The sequence below is a fragment of the Phocoena phocoena genome, chromosome 9, assembly GCF_963924675.1.
Source record: "Phocoena phocoena chromosome 9, mPhoPho1.1, whole genome shotgun sequence".
Lineage (NCBI taxonomy): Eukaryota > Metazoa > Chordata > Mammalia > Artiodactyla > Phocoenidae > Phocoena > Phocoena phocoena.
Window position 1 is genome coordinate 91,166,518 of NC_089227.1, and position 22,695 is coordinate 91,189,212.

General features: G+C 42.1%; 1 protein-coding gene across 1 annotated transcript in view; it reads right to left on the reverse strand.

The window, feature by feature from the left end:
* SVOPL (SVOP like) overlaps positions 1-22,695 on the reverse strand; it is a 71,605-nt gene that overhangs the window by 28,265 nt on the left and 20,645 nt on the right. Inside the window, 6 exon segments of the mRNA XM_065883588.1 lie at positions 11,316-11,405; positions 13,326-13,407; positions 14,113-14,224; positions 14,897-15,089; positions 15,091-15,103; positions 19,292-19,365. Coding sequence (XP_065739660.1) covers positions 11,316-11,405; positions 13,326-13,407; positions 14,113-14,224; positions 14,897-15,089; positions 15,091-15,103; positions 19,292-19,365 — 564 coding nt within the window.

Genomic DNA, 22,695 nt, shown 5'->3' on the forward strand with positions numbered 1-22,695 from the left:
TCTGGTATAATGTTATAAGTCATAATTCTAGTTATTACTTTAAAATGCATATCTCAGAAATAACTAAATTTCCTTGTCAATTGCAATATTATGAACTTTCATCAAATCTTTAACCGTGGTCATTTTTAAGTCTTGTCATTTACAGACAGTTCTGGGTGTACTCTGATGCTTTTGCAAAAATGTTCCTATAAAAGGGTTTCACCTTCAAGGAATTCATGGAAAAGACTGACAAGTACAGGTTTCTGGTAACTGACTCTACTGCTGAACTGAATGGATAAGCATTTTCAGAACTCTAATGGAAAACTGATGAACTCATAAAAGCGCTAACAAGAGATCAAGATGAAAAAAATTAATACATGGGACTGAGTGAACTGATGAGAATTATAATTTTTGTGACTTTCTGTTTGAATAAAAAAAAAATCCCACAAGGACTCAGAGGCAAAAAATATACAAAGCACTTTTCACTGCAAAGTAAAGGAGCTGTTACAGTGGAGGATTCCTGGACTGAATGTCAATATTATGACATAGTATGAGTGTGTTTCGTGTTTGGTAATTGCAATCACTGTTGCTTTTGTTGTGGTCATCCATTTACAATGCTTGGTGTCAGTTTATTTATCTCCTGTAAAAATAAAATACAGTGTGTGTGTGTGAAAAAAAATATGAAGCAGGGGATTAGGTTAACTCTTGGGACTGGGATGAATAACTAATCTAAAACATACTGAGGGTAAAGCAGCTCTGTAAGAGAAAATATTGTGTTTATATATGAACCTTTTGAATTTGAAGTACTTGAGGGATACTTAGGTAGAAATGTATAGCAGGGCACTGGTTTCAAGTTTCTGAAACTCAAAAGCAAGCTGTTGGCCAAAAATACACATTTGGGAGTCACTGATTTTATTTGAAGTTATAGGTTTAGGTGAGGTTACCTAAATGTCATAATTATTATGATTTTATCATGATACTTTAAATTTAACTCCCTAAATGGACAAAGTACTCTATTAAAATAATAATTAAGCAAATGCCCTGCATATTTGCCTTATAATAAATTACAGAATAATCATGTATATTTTTTATAATGTAAGTGCTTTCAGCATCATAGTGCTATTGGTTAATTAGGTCATTCCCCAAGTATTAAAAAGACTCTAAATTTAGAAACTGAGAAAAAATTGTAGAATGATGGTGCCTTATTAAGAAGTTTTATGTATATCAAACCTTTGGATGCCCACTGTACTCTAAGCTTTTTGAAATCCAATCAATCAAATCAATGTATCTGAATTCTTCTAGCACATAGTCTGGTACATAGTAGAAACTCAATAAATATCTGTTAAATGTGTGACAAAGACTGTGTAGCAGTTGAACGAGACTGGAGATTAAATACATACAGAAAATTTTTAAAATAAATAAATAAAAAATAAAAGCTGGTCCTTTGAAAAGATAAACAAAATTGATAAACTTTTAGCCAGACTCATCAAGAAAGACAGGGAGAGGACTCAAATCAATAAAATTAGAAATGAAACAGAAGTTACAACTGACACCACAGAAATACAAAGGATCATAAGAGACTACAGCAAGCAACTGTATGCCAATAAAATGGACAACCTAGAAGAAATGGATAAGTTCTTAGAAATGTAGAACCTTGAAGACTGAACCAGGAAGAAATAGAAAATATGAACAGATCAATCACAAGTAGTGAAATTGAAACTGTCATTTAAAAACTTCCAACAAACAAAAGTCCAGGACCAGATGGCTTCACAGGTGAATTCTATCCAACATTTAGAGAAGAGCTAACACCCATGCTTCTGAAACTCTTCCAAGAATTCCAAAGGGAGCAACACTCCCAAACTCATTCTATGAGGCCACCATCACCCTGATACCAAAACCAGACAAAGATACTACAAAAAAAGAAAATTGCATGCCAGAATCACTGATGAACACAGACACAAAGATACTCAACAAAATACTAGCAAACTAAATCCAAAAATACATTAAAAGCATCATACACCATGATCAAGTGGAATTTATCCCAGAGATGCAAGCATTCTTCAATATACACAAATCAATCAGTGTGTTCCCCCCATTAACAAACTGAAGAATAAAAACTATGGTCATCTTAATAGATGCAGAAAAAGCTTTTGACAAAATTCAACACCCATTTATGATAAAAAAAAAACTCTCCAGAAAGTGAGCATAGAGGGAACTTACCTTAACACACTAAAGGCCATATATGACAAACCCACAGCTAACATCATTCTCAACAGTGAAAAACTGAAAGCATTCCCTCTAATATCTGGAACAAGACAAGGATGTCCACTCTCACCACTTTTATTCAACATAGTTTTGGAAGTCCTAGCCACAGCAATCAGAGAATAAAAAAGAAATAAAAGGAATCCAAATTGGAAAAGAAGTAAAACTGTCATTGTTTGCAGATGACATGATACTATATATAGAAAATCCTAAAGATGCTACCAGAAAACTACTAGAGCTCATAAATGAATTTGGTAAAGTTGCAGGATACAAAATTAATACACAGGGCTTCCCTGGTGGCGCAGTGGTTGAGAATCTGCCTGCTAATGCAGGGGACACGGGTTCGAGCCCTGGTCTGGGAAGATCCCACATGCTGCGGAGCGACTGGGCCCATGAGCCACAACTACTAAGCCTGCGTGTCTGAAGCCTGTGCTCCGCAAGAAGAGAGACCACGACAGTGAGAGGCCCACGCACCGCGATGAAGAGTGGCCCCCACTCGCCGCAACTAGAGAAAGCCCTCGCACAGAAACAAAGACCCAACACAGCCAAAAATAAATATAAATGAAACAAAAAACCAAAATTAATACATAGAAATCTCCTGCATTTGTATACACTAATAATGAAAGAGCAGAAAGAGAAATTAAGGAAATAATCCCATTTACCACTGCATCAAAAATAATAAAATACCTAGGAATAAACCTACCTAAGGAGGCAAAATACCTGTACTCTGAAAACTATAGGACTCTGATGAAAGAGATCAAAGATGACACAGATAGAAAGATATACCATGTTTTTGGGTTGGAAAAATTAATATTGTCAAATGGCTATACTACCTAAGGCAATCTACAGATTCAATGCAATCCCTATCAAATTACCAATGGCATTTTTCACAGAACAAGAACAATGGAATTGTAAATTTATATGGAAACACAAAAGATCCCAAATAGCCAAAGCAATCTTGAGAAAGAAAAACAAGGCTGGAGGAATCAGGCTTCCTGACTTCAGACTATACTAGAAAGCGACAGTCATCAAAAAAGTATGGTACTGGCACAAAAACAGAAATATAAATCAGTGGAACAGGATAGAAAGCCCAGTAATAAATCCATGCATCTATGGTCAATTAATCTATGACAAAGGAGGCAAGAATATACAATGGAGAAAAGACAGTCTCTTCAATAAGTGGTGCTGGGAAAACTGGACAGCTACATGTAAAAGAATGAAATTAGAACATTCTCTAATGGGACTTCCCTGGTGGCACAGTGGTTGAGAATCTGCCTGCCAATGCAGGGGATATGGGTTCGAGCCCTGGTCTGGAAAGATCCCACATGAGGCAGAGCAACTAAGCCCGTGCACCACAACTACTAAGCCTGAGTCTAGAGCCCTTGAGCCACAACTACTGAAGCCCATGCACCTAGAGCCCTTGCTCACAATGAAGAGTAGCCCCCCTTCGCCACAACTAGAGAAAGCTCACATGGCAATGAAGACCCAATGCAGCCAAAAATTAAAAAATTTTTTAAATTTAAAAAGGAGGGTGGGAAGGTAGGAGATGCAAGAGGGAAGAGCTATGGGGATATATGTATATGTATAGCTGATTCACTTTGTTATAAAGCAGAAACTAACAGACCATTGTAAAGCAATTATACTCCAATAAAGATGTTAAAATAAATAAATAATTTAAAAAAGAAAAAAAAAAAAAAGAACATTCTCTAACACCATATGCCAAAATAGACCAAAATGGATCAAAGACCTAAATGTAAGGGCGGACACTATAAACCTCTTAGATGAAAACATAGGCAGAACACTCTTTGACATAAATCGCAGCAATAACTTTTTTGATCCACCTCCTAAAGTAATGAAATAAAAACAAAAATAAACAAATGGGACCTAATGAAACTTAAAAGCTTTTGCACAGCAAAGGAAACCATAAACAAAAAGACAACCCACAGAATGGGAGAAAATAATGTGCCAACAAAGCAACCAACAAGGGATTAACCTCCAAAACGTACAAACAGCTCATGCAGCCCTTTGTCAAGAAAACAACCCAATCGAAAAATGGGCAGCAGATCTCGTGGGGGTGGAGGTGCCGCACTGCACTGCACACAGGATCTTAGATCCCCAACCAGGGATTGAACCCGTGCCCCCCGCACTGGAAATGCAGAGTCCTAACCACTGTACCGCCAGGGAAGTCCCAGGCAGAAGATTTAAACAGAAATTTCTCCAAAGAAGACAGCCAGGGGCTTCTCTGGTGGCACAGTGGTTGAGAGTCTGCCTGCCGACGCGGGGGACACGGGTTCGTGCCCTGGCCCGGGAAGATCCCACATGCCGCGGAGCGGCTGGGCACGTGAGCCATGGCCGCTGAGCCTGCGCATCCGGAGCCTGTGCTCCGCAACGGGAGAGGCCACAGCAGTGAGAGGCCCGCGTACCGCAAAAAAAAAAGAAGACGGCCAGATGGCCAAAAAGCACATGTAAAGATGCTCAACATCACTAATTATTAGAAAAATACAAATCAAAACTACAATGAGGCATCACCTCATACTGGTCAGAATGGCCATCATCAAAAAGTCTACAAACAATAAATGATCGAGGAGGTGTGGAGAAAAAGGGAACACTCCTGCACTGTTGGTGGGAATGTAGATTGGTGCAGCCACTGTGGAAAACAGTATGGAGGTTCCTCAATAAACTAAAAATAGAATTACCGTATAATCTAGCAATCTCACTCCCAGGCATATATCAAGGCAAAACTATAATTCAAAAAGATACATTCACCCCTATGTTCATAGCAGCACTGTTCACAATAGACAAGACATGGAAACAACCTAAATGACCATCAACAGACGAATGGATAAAGAAGATGTGGTACCTATATACAACGGAATACTACTCAGCCATAAAAAAGAATGAAGTGATGCCATTTGCAGCAACATGGATGCAACTAGAGATTATCATACTAAGTGAAGTCAGAAAGAGAAAGACAAATATCATATGATATCACTTATATGTGGAATCTAAAATATGACACAAATGAACCTATCTATGAAGCAGAAACAGAATCAGGGACATAGAGAACAGACTGGTGGTTGCCTAGAGGGAGGGGGTGGGAGAGGGATGGATTGGGAGTTTGGGATTAGCAACTGCAAACTTGTATATATAGAATGGATAAACAATGAGGTCCTACTGTATAGCACAGGGAACCATATTCAATATCCTGTGATAAAGCATAATGGCAAAGAATATGGAAAAGAATGTATACATATGTATAACTGAGTCACTTGCTGTACAGCAGTAATTAACACAACACTAAATCAACTATACTTCAATTAAAAAAATAAAAATAAATAAATTGGTATAACCACTATGGAGAACAGTATGGAGGTTCCTTAAAAACGAAAAACAGAACTACCATATGATCCAGCAATCCCACTCCTGGGCATGTATCCAGATAAAACCATAATTCAAAAAGATATATGCAACCCTGGGGCTTCCCTGGTGGCACAGTGGTTAAGAATCCGCCTGCCAATGCAGGGGACACGGGTTTGAGCCCTGGCCCGGGAAGATCCCACATGCCACAGAGCAACTAAGCCTGTGCGCCACAACTACTGAGCCTGCGCTCTAGAGCCCGTGAACCACAACTACTGAAGCCTGGACACCTAGAGCTCATGCTCTGCCACAAGAGAAGCCACCGCAATGAGAAGCCTGCCACCACAACGAAGAGTAGCCCCCACTCGCTGCAACTAGAGAAAGCCCGCACGCAGCAACAAAGATACAACTCAGCCAAAAATCAATTAACTAATTTTTTTAAAAAAGAAAAGATACTTGCACCCCAATGTCCATTGCAGAACTTTTTACAATAGCCAAGACATAAAAGCAACCTAAATGTCCATAGGCAGAGGAATGGATAAAGAAGATGTGGTACATATATACAATGGAATATTACTCAACCATAAAAGAGAACGAAATAATGCCATATGCAGCAACATGGATGGACCTAACGATTATCATACTAAGTGAAGTAATTCAGACAGAGAAAGACAAGTGTCATATGATATTACTCGTATGTGGAATCTAATTTTTAAAAATGATACAAATGAAGTTATTTACAAAACAGACTCACAGATTTTGAAAACAAACTTATGGTTACCAAAGGGGAAACGGGGAAGGGATAAATTAGGAGCTTGGGATTAACATAAACACACTACTATATATAAAATAGATAACCAATAAGGACCTACTGTATAGCACAGGGAAATCTACTCAGTATTCTATAACAACCTATATGGGAAAAGAATCTGGAAAAGAATGAGTATATGTATAACTGAATCACTTTGCTGTACACCTGAAACTAACAACATTGTAAATCAACTATACTTCAGTAAAATTTAAAAATTAATAAAAATAAAAATAGACCTCATTAAAGTGGAAAGAATCACCCTATGAATAATGTTACCATAAATATCATGCTAACAATTGAATTCCAATAAAGTATTTAAAATCTATTAAGAAAATAAAAAGTATATAACTATGATCATATTTGAGTAAAATGTATATGCATATTTATATGTACATATGCTTAGATATATTGCAAGGGCTTCATTAAAATATTTATATTTGTTATCTCCAGTAAAATATTAGGGTAGTAAAATTTTATTTCTAAGTTTTTAATTTTTGTGTTTTCAGTGTGGAAGAAGAAAAAATCACGTGGTCAAAATTGCCTTTGGAAATCTCTTAAATCACTGAAAATACAATAAACACAAATGTATTTATGAACCACACTTGACATTGAGAAAAACTTTCTCCTTGACCAAACCCTAGCCAGGCTTTTCTAAGCTGCTTCTCACCTAAGCCTCAATCTTGGAATATAAAGATTTGAACAAAGACTAACAGTTTCTAACAGCTCAAAGCCACACCTCTCGGATGACCCTAGCTCTCTTAAAAGTGCCTACCTGAACATACTCAAGGCTTCCAAAAAATTTACTGTTTGTTCCGATCGATACCTGGAGATAGGGCTCCTGTCTGGGTTTCACGTGGACCAACCCCTCTTACCACTTTTTGCCGATTTTCACTTCCCTGCCTCTGTTGAGACCTTCCTTGTCCTACTCCCTCTTCTCCCTTTAAAAAGCCCAGTCACCTCCGTACAAATCAAAGTTGAATTCAGTTCACACTGGACTCTTTTTTCCCTACTGCAATAATTACTAATCAAAATCTGTCCCTACCACTTTAGTGTCTGACTTTATCTTGGACAACATAGTTCCTCAGTAAGTTTACTGCTTACTAGAAATCACTAATGAAACTACGAAATGGATAGATTTTTTATTCCCATTAACTGGTGAAGTTCTGTGTATCATCTTATGCGTTGATTCATTGTTTCCATGCTTCTGAGGAAGGTCAGGCATTCAACAGGACAACAAAATCATCGCTCAGCTGTGACAATTCAATTAGGGTTTTTTGAAACCCTTGAAAAGTAAAGGTTTGTCTTTCATCCTTGTCTAGTATTTTTTTTTTCCTGGGCAGAAACTAAAATTTTTTATGTAGTATTTCCCTCTATAAGAGAAATGGTTTTCCAGAATTCTGAAATCTCCCTTTTCATTTGAGCACATGGTGATGTGAAATTAGAGTCTTATGATAAGCTTGTTCCCCCCTTGCCCTCTCCCAATCCCCTGCCAGTTCACTCTTCAGCAACCACAGTGCTCTTTGTAAATTGCAAAACTGATCATGACGCTGCTTAAAACACTTCAATTACTTCCCACTCCTCCTAAGAAAAAAAATCCAAAGTATGCCTGCAAGGCACACTCTCTCCCTGTACTTCTCTGCACTTTGCTCATCACAGATAGCTTCTATTCCGAGAAGACACCAAGCTCTTCCCATCCCCAGGACTTTGCACCAGATGTCATCCCACCTGAAATGCTGTTACCCTTCACAAGTTGTCAGCTTCTTATACTTCAGGTCTCAACTCCAAAGTCACCTTGCCTCTTTTTATAATTTTTTTAAGTTGAAGTACAGTTGATGTACTTTATTACGTAAGTTACAGACAGGTGTACAATACAGCGATTCACAATTTTTAAAGGCTATTCTCCATTTATAGTTACTCTAAAATATTGGCTATATGAAGCCTTGTCTTTTAAAAAGGCCTGTCCCTCATGGAACGTATGGATTTTAATTCAATTTATCCTTCAGTAAAGGAATTTTGAGCCAAAAGAGGGGGTGGGGGAAGGCCTGTCATCCCTTTCACTCATTATCGTTGCCTCCCAACATACTTTCAAGTTGAGTGCTTTACAGATATGCACATAATTAAGATACGCAAATAATTAATTTGAATCATCTTAATTTTGTGCATGTTTGTAAAGCACCCAACTTGAAAGTAAGCCTCTTGAGAGCAGGAATCTTGTGGTGGTGTGTTGCGAAATGTTTAACAGGCTTTCCAGAAACAGTCCTGATGGTAGCATTTGCCTGTGGCCATGGGATAAAAATCACCACCGTGCTGATTTCAAGCTACAACGTGACATCAACTGGCTTGCAAAGTAATTTCCTGAAAATTTAACAATCAGTTTTCACAAGCCAGTGCAGGCCAGTTGCAGCACACCACTGGACCCTGGTCTGGCTTATTTACTGCTATAAATAAAGAGAACAATGTCAGGCACAGAGTAAGCGTGCAATAAACGCTGGTTGAAAGTTGAACTGGGATAAATTCTTGTTTTTTTTGGCCGTGCCTCGCGGCATGCAGGGATCAAACCCCCAGCCCCTGCAGTGGAAGTGAGGAATTCCCTTATAAAGTCTTGCTTCTACTCTATCAAATATAGATGGTAGCTTATGGAGTCCTTTCTGGCATTCTAACTGCCAAACTATGAAAAAGGCGGTTTGTAGAGAATTACCCTGAAAACAACTTGTCGAATGAGTCACCAAAATAAGTTCCTAAATGAAGGACAAAAGAAAGAGGAGGAGAAAGGGAAGGGGAGTGGGAAGGGAAGGAAGAGGAGGAAGAAGAAGAATTAAGTGAAAGTAAAGTCAATTTCCTTGCTGATGGCCACACCTCTCATTGGTCCCCAGACCAATAGCATCAGATTCACTCTGGATTCCTGCTAAAACTGTGGGTGATGGTCCCATATACAGAATCAGAATCTCTGAGTGAAGTCCAGGAATCTTCACGGTATCAAGTTACCCTAGTAACTCTGATATGCACTGAAGCTTGAGAACCGCGTCCAAGGGTACACTGACTGATGAGCTCACGAGAGTGTCACCAAGCTCTCCTGTCTACCTGGAGCAGCCGGCCCCACTCCAAACCCAGGCAGATATTCTACGAGCAAACACAAAGCTTCCCAGATTCTAACTTCCCATCCTAAACCTGGTGAGGAAAGCAAAACATTCCAATTGCATAGTGATTGAAATCACTCAACTGGGCTTAAATATTTCTCAGTAACAGAAATACTCTTATCTGAATATTTAGCATTTGGCCTTGATGCTGTTGACCACCGTTATGGTTATTAGCTAACACTTATTGAGGGCTTCCTGTGTGTCAAATGTTGGGCTCAGTGCTTTGTATGTATTAATCTCACGTAATACTGAGAAGAAACCTACGTAGTGGGTGTTACTGTTTATCTTCATTTTACAGATGAGGGGGGCATAGAAAGTTGGGTGACGTCACTGTGAAGAGCTGAGAACTCCCCGAGAAGGACGCTAAGTAGAACAAAGCCCTATGCCCCAGGAGACCTGGTCCTAGTTGAGATATTTCCTGGTCCACAAAGTCACCGAAAGCAGGGTGGCCTCAAAGATAAATGCCCACAAATACCCAGAGAAAATGTTCCAAGTGGTTGAGAACCAAGAGACTATTCCTAATTAAAGCTTGGAGAATAAACTCTACCTCGGTCTGACCATCCAGAAATAGGATCAATATTTTACTGCTGCCTTTCAGCATTATGTTCTTTTCTGAACATGCTGAAATAATAAGTGCAAAAGAACTGTGAAAAGCACAACTGCAAGACCAAAACTGCCCTCATTTTTAATTAAGTAGGCAAAATATTCCCAAAATAGTTTTAATAAGGGTGGTAGCAAAATCCCATTAAATTATAAGAAATACACGTTACAGTCTGTTTAGCCCATGTCAACCCCCTTTCTCTGAAAACTGCCCCTCCCAGGTTGCATTCATCCATAAGCCTGACTCTTGGCCACAACTGATTTAGCTCAACTATGAACAACTGACCAGGCCTGACCAGTGAGATGCCAGAGAGAGCACCCTTCTGGGGTGCAGAGAGTACTCTGGTGTCTTCTGGTGCCTGGAACTAAGGATAGATGTTTGGGATTTGCGGGGCGGCCATGTCCGTGGACAAGCATAGCACACTGGTCTTAAGGGAGTACAGCCTGAATGCTCAGTGACCCTGGGCCCCAGATAGATGTGAGGAGGACAGAGCCTGGGTCCCTGACAGCCCTCACTGCCTGGATCAGGCCCACCCAGGGCCCAGCCTCACTCTTGTCTTTGGCTGCAGCCAGCTCAGGGGGATTTCCATTTCTCGTGGCCAAAAGAGAAAGATCAGAGCAGAGGGGCAAGCTGTTTGGCCCTCTGAGGAACCATGACCATGTGGGGCACCATATCTGCCTCTGTTTCTCTCCTGAAACAGGGCCCATCCAACGGTCCAGATCACCCCTGGATTTTCTCCCAGCCTGTGCCTGGTTCGTCTCAATGCTGGACTTAACCTGCCCAGGGCCACATCCTTGCACCCTGGTGCAGCCTCCCTGCACTTCTGGGCTGTTTTTCGATTGCACCCTTGACAGTGTCAGGGTTGGAGCTCACTGTCGTGCAGCTGCCCCAGCTCCTTGTGTCGTCCATGTCTTTTGCATCCTCTCCCAACAATGTCCAGCAAAATCTAAACCCTGCATGCAATGCAATACATGCTACTGACTGGAAGACTGGAAGCATCAATGTCGCCTCTTTTCCCAGCCAAATTAACCAGACAATGGGAAAACAACACCTCAAGGAAACTCAAGTAAACAAATCCTTGGTTAAACCCTTAACCTGAAGGGAGCCAGGTCCCTCTTTCCCCACCGCCCTTAGACATATCCTCCCTACAGAGACCCCTGGGCTGTACCTGGGATATAAATGGCGCCACCATCGCACCAATGCGACACGGGGAGCCACCGGTCCCCATCCCCAAAGAGCGCATCGTTGTGGGGTAGACCTGGAGTGGAGAAGTTAGCTTAAACCCCTCTCTCCCAAGTCCTCTGCCCTTCCCTCCACAGGTCAGGCTTTGGTATATATAAAAGGCCAAATATTCTATATGGATATACAGGATATAGAAGATGTTCATTTTCTCAGGTACACAAATTTGAATTTTAACAATATCAGAAAATAAACACTTAGAAATTATCCTTTAAGTGAGCAAATTCCAAAATAGGTGTTTAATACTCCAAACGTAATTTTAGAAAGGTACTTGCAGTCAGACAGAAGATTGCCACTTTAGAGCTATAAACATATAAAGGTGGTTCTACCGAATGGAAAGAAAATACTCCCCAAGTAATAACAATCCAACCAAACCTTTAATACAGATACAGTGAAAAGAACTGACGGGAGTGCCACATACATGCTACACCATTCACCATGTTTGTGTTGTAAGATCTTATGATGCAGTCTACTTTCTTGCTGCAACTTTCTTGCATTTATAGTAAAACCTCATTAATCTGTACTTCACTGATCCAGAGTTCTTAATAAATAAGCAAATAGTATTTAATAAAGAAGATTTCAGGGAGAATATATGAAAGAATGCTTCTTTTAATTTTAGAAATTTTTCTCTTAACGCTATAAATACTGATCAGTTTTCATCAATTCACTGAAGCAAAGCACGTGGCCTCTTTACTTGGCCACATCGTGTTAGCCACCATCTGTCAAACGCAAAAAACAAGACGCTTTCCTGCCCTGGGGGGCACTGCTATATTTATAAGAATGTCTGGGGGTGGAGTGCCTTTTCACAGAAACTTTTTCTTTTTCTAGAAAATGAGGCTAGTGGCTATTGAAAACAATGGATTCAGATACATACAGATGATCTCTGCTCGAATATCAATTTTTTTTGTTCATTTTTGACAATTCTAGGAGATGAAATAGCAGAAGACAAGCAACTTCAGGTACACATCTTTTTTTTTTTTTTTAAGCAATATGTATCAGGGAAAAAATACTTAGGAATGACCCTTTAAATGAACACATCCCAAAATGTTAAACTGAATATTTCAAATATAATTTTAGAGGCACACCACGATACACATAGACTTTTAAGTTCACAAATTCACAATAATTTTAGAAGATTGTTAATGGAACTAAATGAAATACTACATATATGTCAAATGTGTCATAATTTCCTATTTTTATCTATGTGAGGGGAAAAGAATCTTTTTCTCTGTGGTTTTGATATGTCATCTGTATTCTAAACAGACTTCTACGTTTCCCAAGATGAAGATGAATGCAGCTATAGCAGTCCCTATAGCACCACTTTCTCCGGCTCAACGAAAGGCAAAACCAGTTAAAATACTAAGTTTCCTACTCAGATATTGCTTATTTCTAGGAGTATTTGCTCTTTAAAGTGGTGGTTTCTGAGAAGCTCCTCACAAGTGATGTATTAAGTAGATATAGTAATTCAATAAATTAAGAATAAATTACTATTCTATTTGAATTTAAGCTACCTACAACAAACAACAGACAGAGTGGGATGTGATCTTTCAAAAGAATAAAGGCGAAAAATACATTCTAATTTTAAAAAGGGAGAAATAGGGTGTTTTGCATTTTATCAGCAACATGCAGGTACGGGGCCCTATCCCTATTTCTTCGGGAAGCATGGTATGAGGGCAAGAGTTGTTTTTTACATGGATGCAGTTTAGTGAGAAAGGGAGAAGGTCCTATCTTTCTTCTCAGAGACTGGCTTTCACTAGACCCCATGGGGCAGGAGAAAGGCCCCATCAAATAAACCTTCTGGTGTCATTTTAATAGGATGTTTTTAGAAAATCATCAAAAGTCAACAGAAGCCAGGGATGCGTGACCTATAGACAAACACCTGCTCTAAGTAGCTCACCTCGCACACCTTGATGGAACCAACCCCTTCCCCAAAACTAACCTCAGCAGTGTAAATATAGATGGTGTTGAAGTTGGACGCCACCAAAGCCCTCAGCATGAAGAGGAAGCCGATGAGACCGGCACTAGGGAACCAGAGCGAGACGTTACCACAGGCGACACAGAGGGCCTTCCGGGGCCCCGATCCCAGGACATTACAGATGCCAACACACATCTCTGAAGACCAGGTCCTGAGGAAGGGGCTGCTCCTCAGCTGGCCTGACTGTGGGGTCCGAAAGCAAAAGCCGGACTCAATCCTTCAATCCTGTCCCCCCAGAGTGTGCCATTCCAGCCCAGCCCCCCAAGATGAGCACACCTCTGCACCACCCTTGGAAAATGGTACAGACAGTTTGCAGAATAAGTCATATATATTATAAATGAGGCCCACTCTAGGGTCACAAATTCAGAGTGCAATGAGTTTTCCCACCACAGGTATGCTGTCTACATCCCTATCTTGACAACGGTGCAGAGCATTTGGTAAACAACCAGAGTCTCCATTCTCCAGGAAGCTTCACATAAAGATCCTAAATATCTCGGTAAGTGAACTGAATACTCCCACGCTGGTACCCATGTCCTGTGAGTGCTGACGATGGACCTGCTCAGGGGGAAGAGGAGAGGGGCAGGTACCAGGGGCTTGTTTGATCGTTCTAGTCAAACAAGCAGCCTGTACTCTACTCTCTTGGCGAAAGGGACTTGCCCCTAACCTCCACTGAAGGCCATGGGTCAGGAGACCTCATATTAAAACCACTGCACAAAACTAGATTGCTTTAAAGCAAACAGAAAGCAAATACCTTGAAGTGCAAATATTGAGGAGAAGGACGAACAAAGCTGTGCATCCCACGGTAATAGAAAGGCTCAGCCGTCTTCCCAGGAAATTAATGCCCAGGATAGTTAAAGGATTCACTAGGGAAAAAATGACAAAGACAATTTTCAGAACCTTGAAAGAAAATGAAATTTATTAACAATGGCATGGATTCCTCCCTGTCATCTCAGAAAGAAGCAACTTAATCCAAATGTCAATGCGTATTCCAGCCAAGACCCAGTCACACTGTCATCGACTTCATGACTCCTTCCATATGCTTTTCCCACGGGGATCCGAGAACGACAAGCACTGGAGTGTGTGAAGGACATTTTACACCCGGGATGCTTATTACAGCACGCAGGTCTATTGTAAACCGCCAACTTGCTAGACCTATATTTTAAATGTTTTATACTGTTTTTCAAATTCAAGGTGCCATTGATTTTTAAGTACCATTATTTTATGTCTATTAAAGCAGAAACAGTGCTTCCAACTGAAATCTAACATGCCATTGTGAGACACATCCCAGTTTCAGAGACGTTACGATGTAGGGGAATGCATGTTAGAACTGATACGTGCGCTAATTCAAAGCTCCACTCCTCCAGACTTCTCCCCACACAGATCCGCACTGGAGACAACTCAGCATGCTGTGGGGACTCGTCCATTTCTACCAGGCAGGAGTCAAGTGTACGACAGGTCACTCTTCTCTCCTCTGAGACTCTGAGTTGCGTGTCCCCCACCCAAAACAGAGAGCCACCCAATAGAGAGATACTTACGAGCAATTTCGCCAATGGTGCTGATAATCATGGTCTGGTAGTCGGAAGGGGCAAACACCTGGCAGTGGCAGGGGCTCTGGCTCTCCTCCGAGACCCCTACGGTCACCACTGCCTCAGACTCCGACCGCAAGCCACAGGCCAGGTCCCGCTCCAGCAGCTCCGCACTGGCCAGGATGACCCCGTAGTAGGCGAAAAGAGATGCCCAGCCTGGAAGCAAAAAAAGATGGACATTAGGAAAGGCTGTCACCAGGCCTGAAGGAGGTGTAGCACCGTGAGAGGTGGGAAGAAGTGGGGAGAGCTTCTCAGGTAGAAGGCACGGTGTAGGGAGGGGAGGGGAGTGGAAAGTGGGGACACGTTTCAAGGGGATACTAGGGGGTGCCCTTCAGTGGAGGCTGTATGGTGGGAAATGCATTTGCAAGAAAAAACAGGATGGAACTAGATGGGGGAGGACCGCTCAGGCCAGGAAGAAGTTTTGTAAGAGGCAGAACAGAACTAACACTGCGTTGAAACTGTCTCCCTCATTCTACAGCTTATGTACTGTAGCCCTGACCATAAAGAGTTAATATTAGAGAAACGTGGCTTGTGCCCAAACAGCTCATTAAGTTCCCTGAAGCAAGTTCCCATCCCAGGTGGTCCTGGGTTAGTTATGGCTACTACTTGTAGATAAGTTCGTTTTCAGCTAGCAAATAAGCAGAGATAAGTGTGGTAAAGGAGAAATAATTGCTCACGACTCGAAGTTTTGCAGCAGCCTTGTGAGCAAGCAGAACAGAGAAATGTTATGCTTCCCTTGAAGGCCAGGTGGCTCCAGGAAGTCTGCAGCCCACCTTTAATCCTGAACCCTCCGACTTCCCCTTTTCCCTTAGCATAAAAGCAGCCTGAATTCTCTTCCAAGTTAAGACGGTTCTCTAAGAGTTTAGTCCAGGGCTTCCCTGGTGGCGCAGTGGTTGGGAGTCCGCCTGCCGATGCAGGGGATGCGGGTTCGTGCCCCCGGTCCGGGAAGATCCCACATGCCGCGGAGCGGCTGGGCCCGTGAGCCATGGCCGCTGAGCCTGCGCGTCCGGAGCCTGTGCTCCACAACAGGAGAGGCCACGACAGTGAGAGGCCAGCGTACTGCAAAACAAGAGTTTAGTCCACCATCTTCTCTGTCTGCTGGCTTTCCAAATAAAGTCGATATTACTCACCCCAACACACTGTCTCTTCTTGGCCTGCCATGTGGCAAGCAGTAGGAGCTTAGACTCCGCAACAGTTTGTTTTCTGCAGCTGCTGCCACAAGTTGGCACAGTGAGTACCTCACAGTTCTGGAGGTCAGCAGTTCAGTAGCTCTGGCTGACTTCTCTGCGCGGAGTCTCACGTGGCAGAAATGACGGTGCAGGCAGGGCTGCTCCACTTTCTGGGGAAGCATCCATCTCCAAGCTCACCCAGACGGTTGGCAGAACCCAGCTGCACGGGGGTGTAGAACTCGTGTCCATTTCCTTGCTGGCTGTTGACCAGTGGTTTTCAGCTTCTGCAGGCTTCCTTCATTCCTTGTCTGTGAAGCCAGCAACAGCAGGTCGCGTCCTTCTCATGCGCTGAAGCTCTCCTTCGACCTCACCTCGCGCTTTCTCTTCTGCTGCATCTCTGATTCCAGCTGGAGAAATTTCTCTACTTTTAAAGACTCAAGCAATAATATTGAGCTCACCTGCCTAATTCAGGATACTCTCCCTATTTTAAGGCTCAAAACCTTAATTACATCTACAGTCCCTTCACATCTACATCCAAATTAGTGTTTGACTGAATCCCCAGGTGTTGGAACTCTTGGGCATCATCTTTAGAATTCTGCCTTTCGGACGCCATGAAGCTATGGAACGTTTTTGCTTTTGCTTGATGTTTTCATACTATTTTTTGTTCTATTCTTTAATAGATATTTTTATTGAAATATAAACATAACATACAGAAAAGTTCCTATATCGAAGTCAAGAAAAAGATATCAGGAGAATTCGCTGGCAGTCCAGTGGTTAAGACCTGTGCTTTCAATACCGAGGGCCCGGGTTCGATCCTGGGTCAGGGAACTAAGATCCCACAAGCTGTGTGGCCAAAAAAAAAAAGAAAAAGAATATCAGCCTCCCAGAAGCACCCCCCCATGCCTCTCTCATTTTTATAAATGGTTGTAAAAGACACATGTCACGTGTAAAAGACAGATGGGGACAATCAAGGGAAATCACATGTGATCTGCATAGTGGATGATGTTGAAGTGACGATTGTTAATCTCGTTGGTGTGATTTTAGGATTGGAATCATCTAAGAAAATGTCCTCAAGTAGTTGAGACTCTTAATGAAGTATCTGGGGATGAAATGGCATGAAGTCTAGGGCCTGCTTGAAAATACTTCAGAACAGAAAAAAACAGCTGAAGTAAATATGGGTAGATATGAGTGATTGTCAGATCTGAGCAATGAGTAAATCAGGGCTCATCATGGTACCCTCCCTACTTTCATGTGCGTTTATAAATTCTCATAATGAAATATTTAAGAGGAAGACAATAATCACAATATCTCTCCTTGTTATTAAGGTAGCTTTAATATTTTTTTGGTTTAATTTCCAAATATGAAGTCTATTTTTTTTTCGGCCACACCACGCAGCTTGCGGGATCTCCGTTCCCCAACCAGGGATTGAACCCAGGCCACGGCAGTGCAAGCACTGAGTCCCAACCACTAGTCCACCGGGGAATTCCCCAAATATTAAGAGCATTTTAAAAATTAAAGAGTCTCAAGAGGAGACGCCAACCTATTTTTAGTGATTATATCTGGGAAAGGCAGATAGACACCTACTCTCCTGAATTCAAACACTACAGTTTCTGTCTTGAATCTTGATATAAGTGGAACCACATAATATGTATTTTGTGTGTCTGACTTTCTTTGCTCATTATTACATTCGTAAGGTTCAGCCATGTTGAGCACAGAGCGCCAGTTTTCTCATTTTCATTACTGTGTAGTATTCTATTTTATGAATATAACAGAATCTATCCATTATACCTGTTGATGGGCATGTGGGTTGTTCGTAGTTGGAGCTGTTACAAATAATATGATGCTATTTTATTTTACGATGCATTTCTGTTGGGTAGAAATCTAGGGGTAGAATTGTTGAGCCATAGGCTATGCATACTTCCAACTGTAGTAGAAACCTCTCAACAGTTTTCCAAAGTGGTTGTACTCATTTGAATGCCAATCAGGAGTGCAGGAAAATTCCAGTTACTTTACATCCTTCCCAACATGGTCAGTCTTTTTAATTTCATTTTTTATTTTTTTTAAGGTTATCTTTTCAAACTTTTTTTTTTTCTAATTTATTTCTGGCTGCGTTGGGTCTTCGTTGCTGCATGCGGGCTTTCCCTAGTTGCAGCGAGCGGGGGCTACTCTTTGTTGCAGAACACGGGCTCTAGGTGTGTAGACTTCAGAAGTTGTCACATGCAGGCTCAGTAGCTGTGGCTCGCGGGCTCTAGAGCACAGGCTCAGTAGTTGTGTCGCACGGGCTTAGTTGCTCCTCGGCATGTGGGATCTTCCCGGACCAGGGAGAAGACCCATGTCCCCCACATTGGCAGGCAGATTCTTAACCACTGCACCCCCAGGGAAGTCCTCAGTCTTTTTAATTTTAGCCATTTGGGTGGATTTGTAATGGTGTCTCATTTGGTTTTAATTTGCATTTCCCTGGTGACTTTAAGGTTGAACATGTTTTCATATGTTTATTTGATACACATTTTTGGTCAAGTGCCTGTTCAAGTCTTTTGCCTATTTCTCTACTGGGTTGTGTATGTTTTTCTTGTTGAAAAAAAAATTATATAATAGAAATATATATTAATAATATATAGAACATGTATATATAGTTTGTTGGACATACATATTGGAAATTTCTTCTCTCAGTTGGTGGCTTACCTTTCAGGCTCTTCATGATTTCTCAGGACACAGAGTTCCTAACTTAATGTAGGCAAACTCATCAATCTTTTCCTTTAGAGTTAGCACTTTTTGCGTCCTGTTTAGAAAATCTTTGCTTACTCAAGGTCATGGCTGCATAGAGAGGACCACTGAGTCAATTCCTTTGAATTTGATTATCAGTGACCTCAAAGGATCAGTTCCTGGAATGTGGTGAGGGAAGAGACCAGGCTGCAAAAGGTTAGTACAGAGCTCATACACTCAGATGAAAAACTTAAAAGCTGTTTGTAGATGATTTGGATATTTTTTCTTTCTCTTTCTTTTTATATTGTTATTTTATATCTATTTTTTGGTTGGTGGCAGAAAGATAAAGCATTGCTGGTGTCTGCCTTGTGTTTTCTCCCCAGAGCACTCAGAAGGGATTTACTTCAGTGGGCTTTCTCCCACTGAAATGCTTGTTTATTTAAACCTAGCTTTGAAATAATACCATTCTTACCATATGACCCAGATCTGTAATGTGGTCCGTAAATATTTAGCATCCAATAGGTCTGTAAATCTTCCTCTTTTTTCCTGGGGTAGTGAAAGGGGGAGACAGAATAGATTTAGTGGGTTAAGGACAGGCAAAGGTGACTCTAATATTTTAGATCACAGAAAACAAGAACAACGTGGGAATCTGGTAGGGTGAGATAGCCACTCAGCTCCCCGGATACCCCTCACATAAATACTGCTTTTAACACATTCGTCTCAGCCAATCAGTCTTTGCATACTTTTTGTTATCATTGTCAAGTACCAAAACTCATTGAATTTAAGATTCTAACCCTTTCACTCTTCCTCTTCTCACCAGTGCTGGCGAGAGGTGGGGTGGAGTATGGAAAATAGGAGTATACATGAAAAGCAACTATAAAACTGATGGGAGAATCTTTTAACATTAAGATGAAAAAACCTAACATTAAAAAAGAGTGTGAGGGGCTTCCCTGGTGGCGCAGTGGTTGAGAGACTGCCTGCCGATGCAGGGGACACGGGTTCGTGCCCCGGTCCGGGAGGATCCCACATGCCGCGGAGCGGCTGGGCCCATGAGCCATGGCCACTGAGCCTGCGCGTCCGGAGCCTGTGCTCCGCAACGGGAGAGGCCGCAACAGTGAGGCCTGCGTACCGCAAAAAAAATAAATAAATAAATAAAAAAGAGTGTGAGGCTTGTGCAAAAAACAAGCAGCCTGAATTTGAATAGAGGATACAGTGCCCAATTTCTCTGTGTGTCATCAGGGTAATTTGTAAAAGTTCTTGTCTATAGTCAGTGCCTATTAAGTATGTTTGGATCAAAATAAGTAAGGATGGGTTATAGATGATTGGGCAGTAATGGATTTTTATGTAAAGCTAGGAATGCTTGGGGGCTGGAGGAGGTGCTCAGTTGAAAACCAACTATTCTTTTCTCACAAATTGACCTGGGATTACAGGCCCCCTCTAGGGAGTCCAGAAGTGTGGTCTGGGGAGTCCTGGATTTTATTGTCACCGAAAGAGCTCTCAGAGAACTTAGAGGTCTTTTGCCCCATACACCACCGCCCGCCCCCTGCCTCCAACTTTCAGGCTCAGTTCCTGGATTTCATTGTGGGTGGACTTGAGCAACTGACACTCCACTTTCATCTGCTTTCCGTATCGGGGCTCTGGTTACTCATCTTTGGAAAACCTCTGATCTAGCCCTATCCTCCCATTTTCCAACACAGAATATATGGCCCAGAGTGGGTAAGTGACCTGCCCAAGATCACACAGCCGTTTGGAGGCAGAGCCAGTCTGGACTCCCAGTTTCCCATGCACCAGTCCTGAGTCCTGCCCATCTGCCTCTCTGCCATGTCCCCTGGGTTTAGATGTGACTGCAGTCCCCTTACCGCCCCAAGTGTCATTGGAGAGTCATGTCATTATAAAATATATACCTTTTATCCTAATAAGTCATTTGGTTCTGAACCTTTGGCTGTAATCCAAATGGGTGGACTTATTCACCTCCTGCATGGTGTGACCCGTCCTCAGACAGCCCCCAAAGCCTTTCATCTCAGCGTCTTGGGAGTGAAGCTGCAGAGGCTCCACTGCCCACAGCATCTTGCCCAGCCTCCTCTGCATGGCACTCTGACGGCCACCAATGGACCAAACTCACTACGCATTCCCACCTTTGGCCTCACACTGTTCCTCCTGCCATCAGTGGCCTTCTTCCTCCCCTGAGGCTGCCTCTCCTTTCAGTGCGCAGTGACTGCCCCCCTTCTATCTGGGGGTGGCTCCCACCAGCTTACGGTCACCTCTCTGCTCGGATCCTACGCACTCTGCTCCCTGGTCCACTCACCTGGCTCTAAGCATCAGGGCTCTGTTTTGTGACTGATTCTTTCCTACGTGCGTCTCATCTCTCTAACCAGATTTAAAAGCCCTGAAGGCAGAGTCTCTTGTTTATAGCTCTGTATCCACAGGGCCTTGCTCTATAGACCACCATGGAGAAGAACAAGATCATCTAATGGGCATGATGGATGGAGGCAGCAAGGTGAAGTCAAGAGAAGTAAAGTGGGAGGAAGAAGGGAGGAGGAGAAAGGGGCAGGATGTACAGTGAGAGGGAGGAGGGAGGAAGAATGTCGAGGGACGGCTGAGCATATAGAGAGGCTGGAGGAGGGAGGGCGGTTCTTATGAGAATTGTGTTGCTCCAAATTCATATGTTGAAGTCCTAACCCTCAGAGTGGGGCTGTATTTGGAGATGGGGTCTTTAAAGAGGTCACTGGGGAATTCCCTGGTGGCCCAGTGGTTAGGACTTGGCGCTTTCACTGCCGGAGCCTGGGTTGGATCCCTGGTCAGGGAGATTAAGATCCTGCAAGCTGCATGGTACAGCCAAAAAACAAAAAAACAAAAGAGTAACTGAGCTGAAATGAGGTCATTAGGGTGGACTGTAATCCAATTATGACTGATGTTCTTATGAAAAGAGGAGATTAAAACACAGACACACACAGAGGGAAGATGATGTGAAGACACAGGGAGAAGATGGACATCTAAAAGGCAAGGGAAGGGACCTCAGAAGAAATCAGCTCTGTAACACCTTGACCTTGGATTTCTAGCCTCCAGAATTGTGAGAAAATTAATCTCTGTTGTTTAAGCCACCCAGTGTGTGCTATTTTGTTATGGCAGCCCAGGTGAACTAATACACAGTGGCAGAGGGAAGGTGGGGGATGAGGGATGGGGGATAGGAGGGTGGAGAGGGACGGAAAAGGAGGAGGAAAAAAGGAAAGAGGAGAGAAGTAACCTCGGTGCTCTTCAGTCCTGGAACAACTACTGGGTTCAAAGTAAAAAATACGCATCAAAAATGGTTGGAATTGGACGCTCATGATCATTCAACTGTCCATGGTTTTGAGTTAATTGTCTCTGCTAAGATTTTTTTCTCTCTCTGCAACAAAGTTTATTTTTTATATATTGACAATCAAAATTTCATAGCCACTTAAAGATTATGTGCCAGTCTCTTCAAAGCATAATCACTTCCTTCATTTAATCATTGTTGCCTAGCAACTAATTAGTCTTCCCACCATGCTTTGCAAGATAAGGTGTAACTGTCAGTATCTTGGTAGGAAGGTGGGGGTTATCTGATACTGCCTACTAGTAGGGTCCTGACCTCTGAACCACAAGGGCTTATATCCAAACTCCAGAAAATAAATTAGAATAACAGAATCATCCTTAATTCTTTGGAAGAAAGCTTGAGTTTCTTTTTTTTTGGCCACACCATAGAGCACATAGGATCTTAGTTCCCCAGTCAGGGATTGAACCCGTGCCCCCTGCAGTGGAAGCACAGAATCCTAACCACTGGACCGCCAGGGAGCTTCCCAAAAGTTTGAGTTTCTTATTTCCCAATTAGGTTTTGAAGCATGTGTAATAATTAGGGGA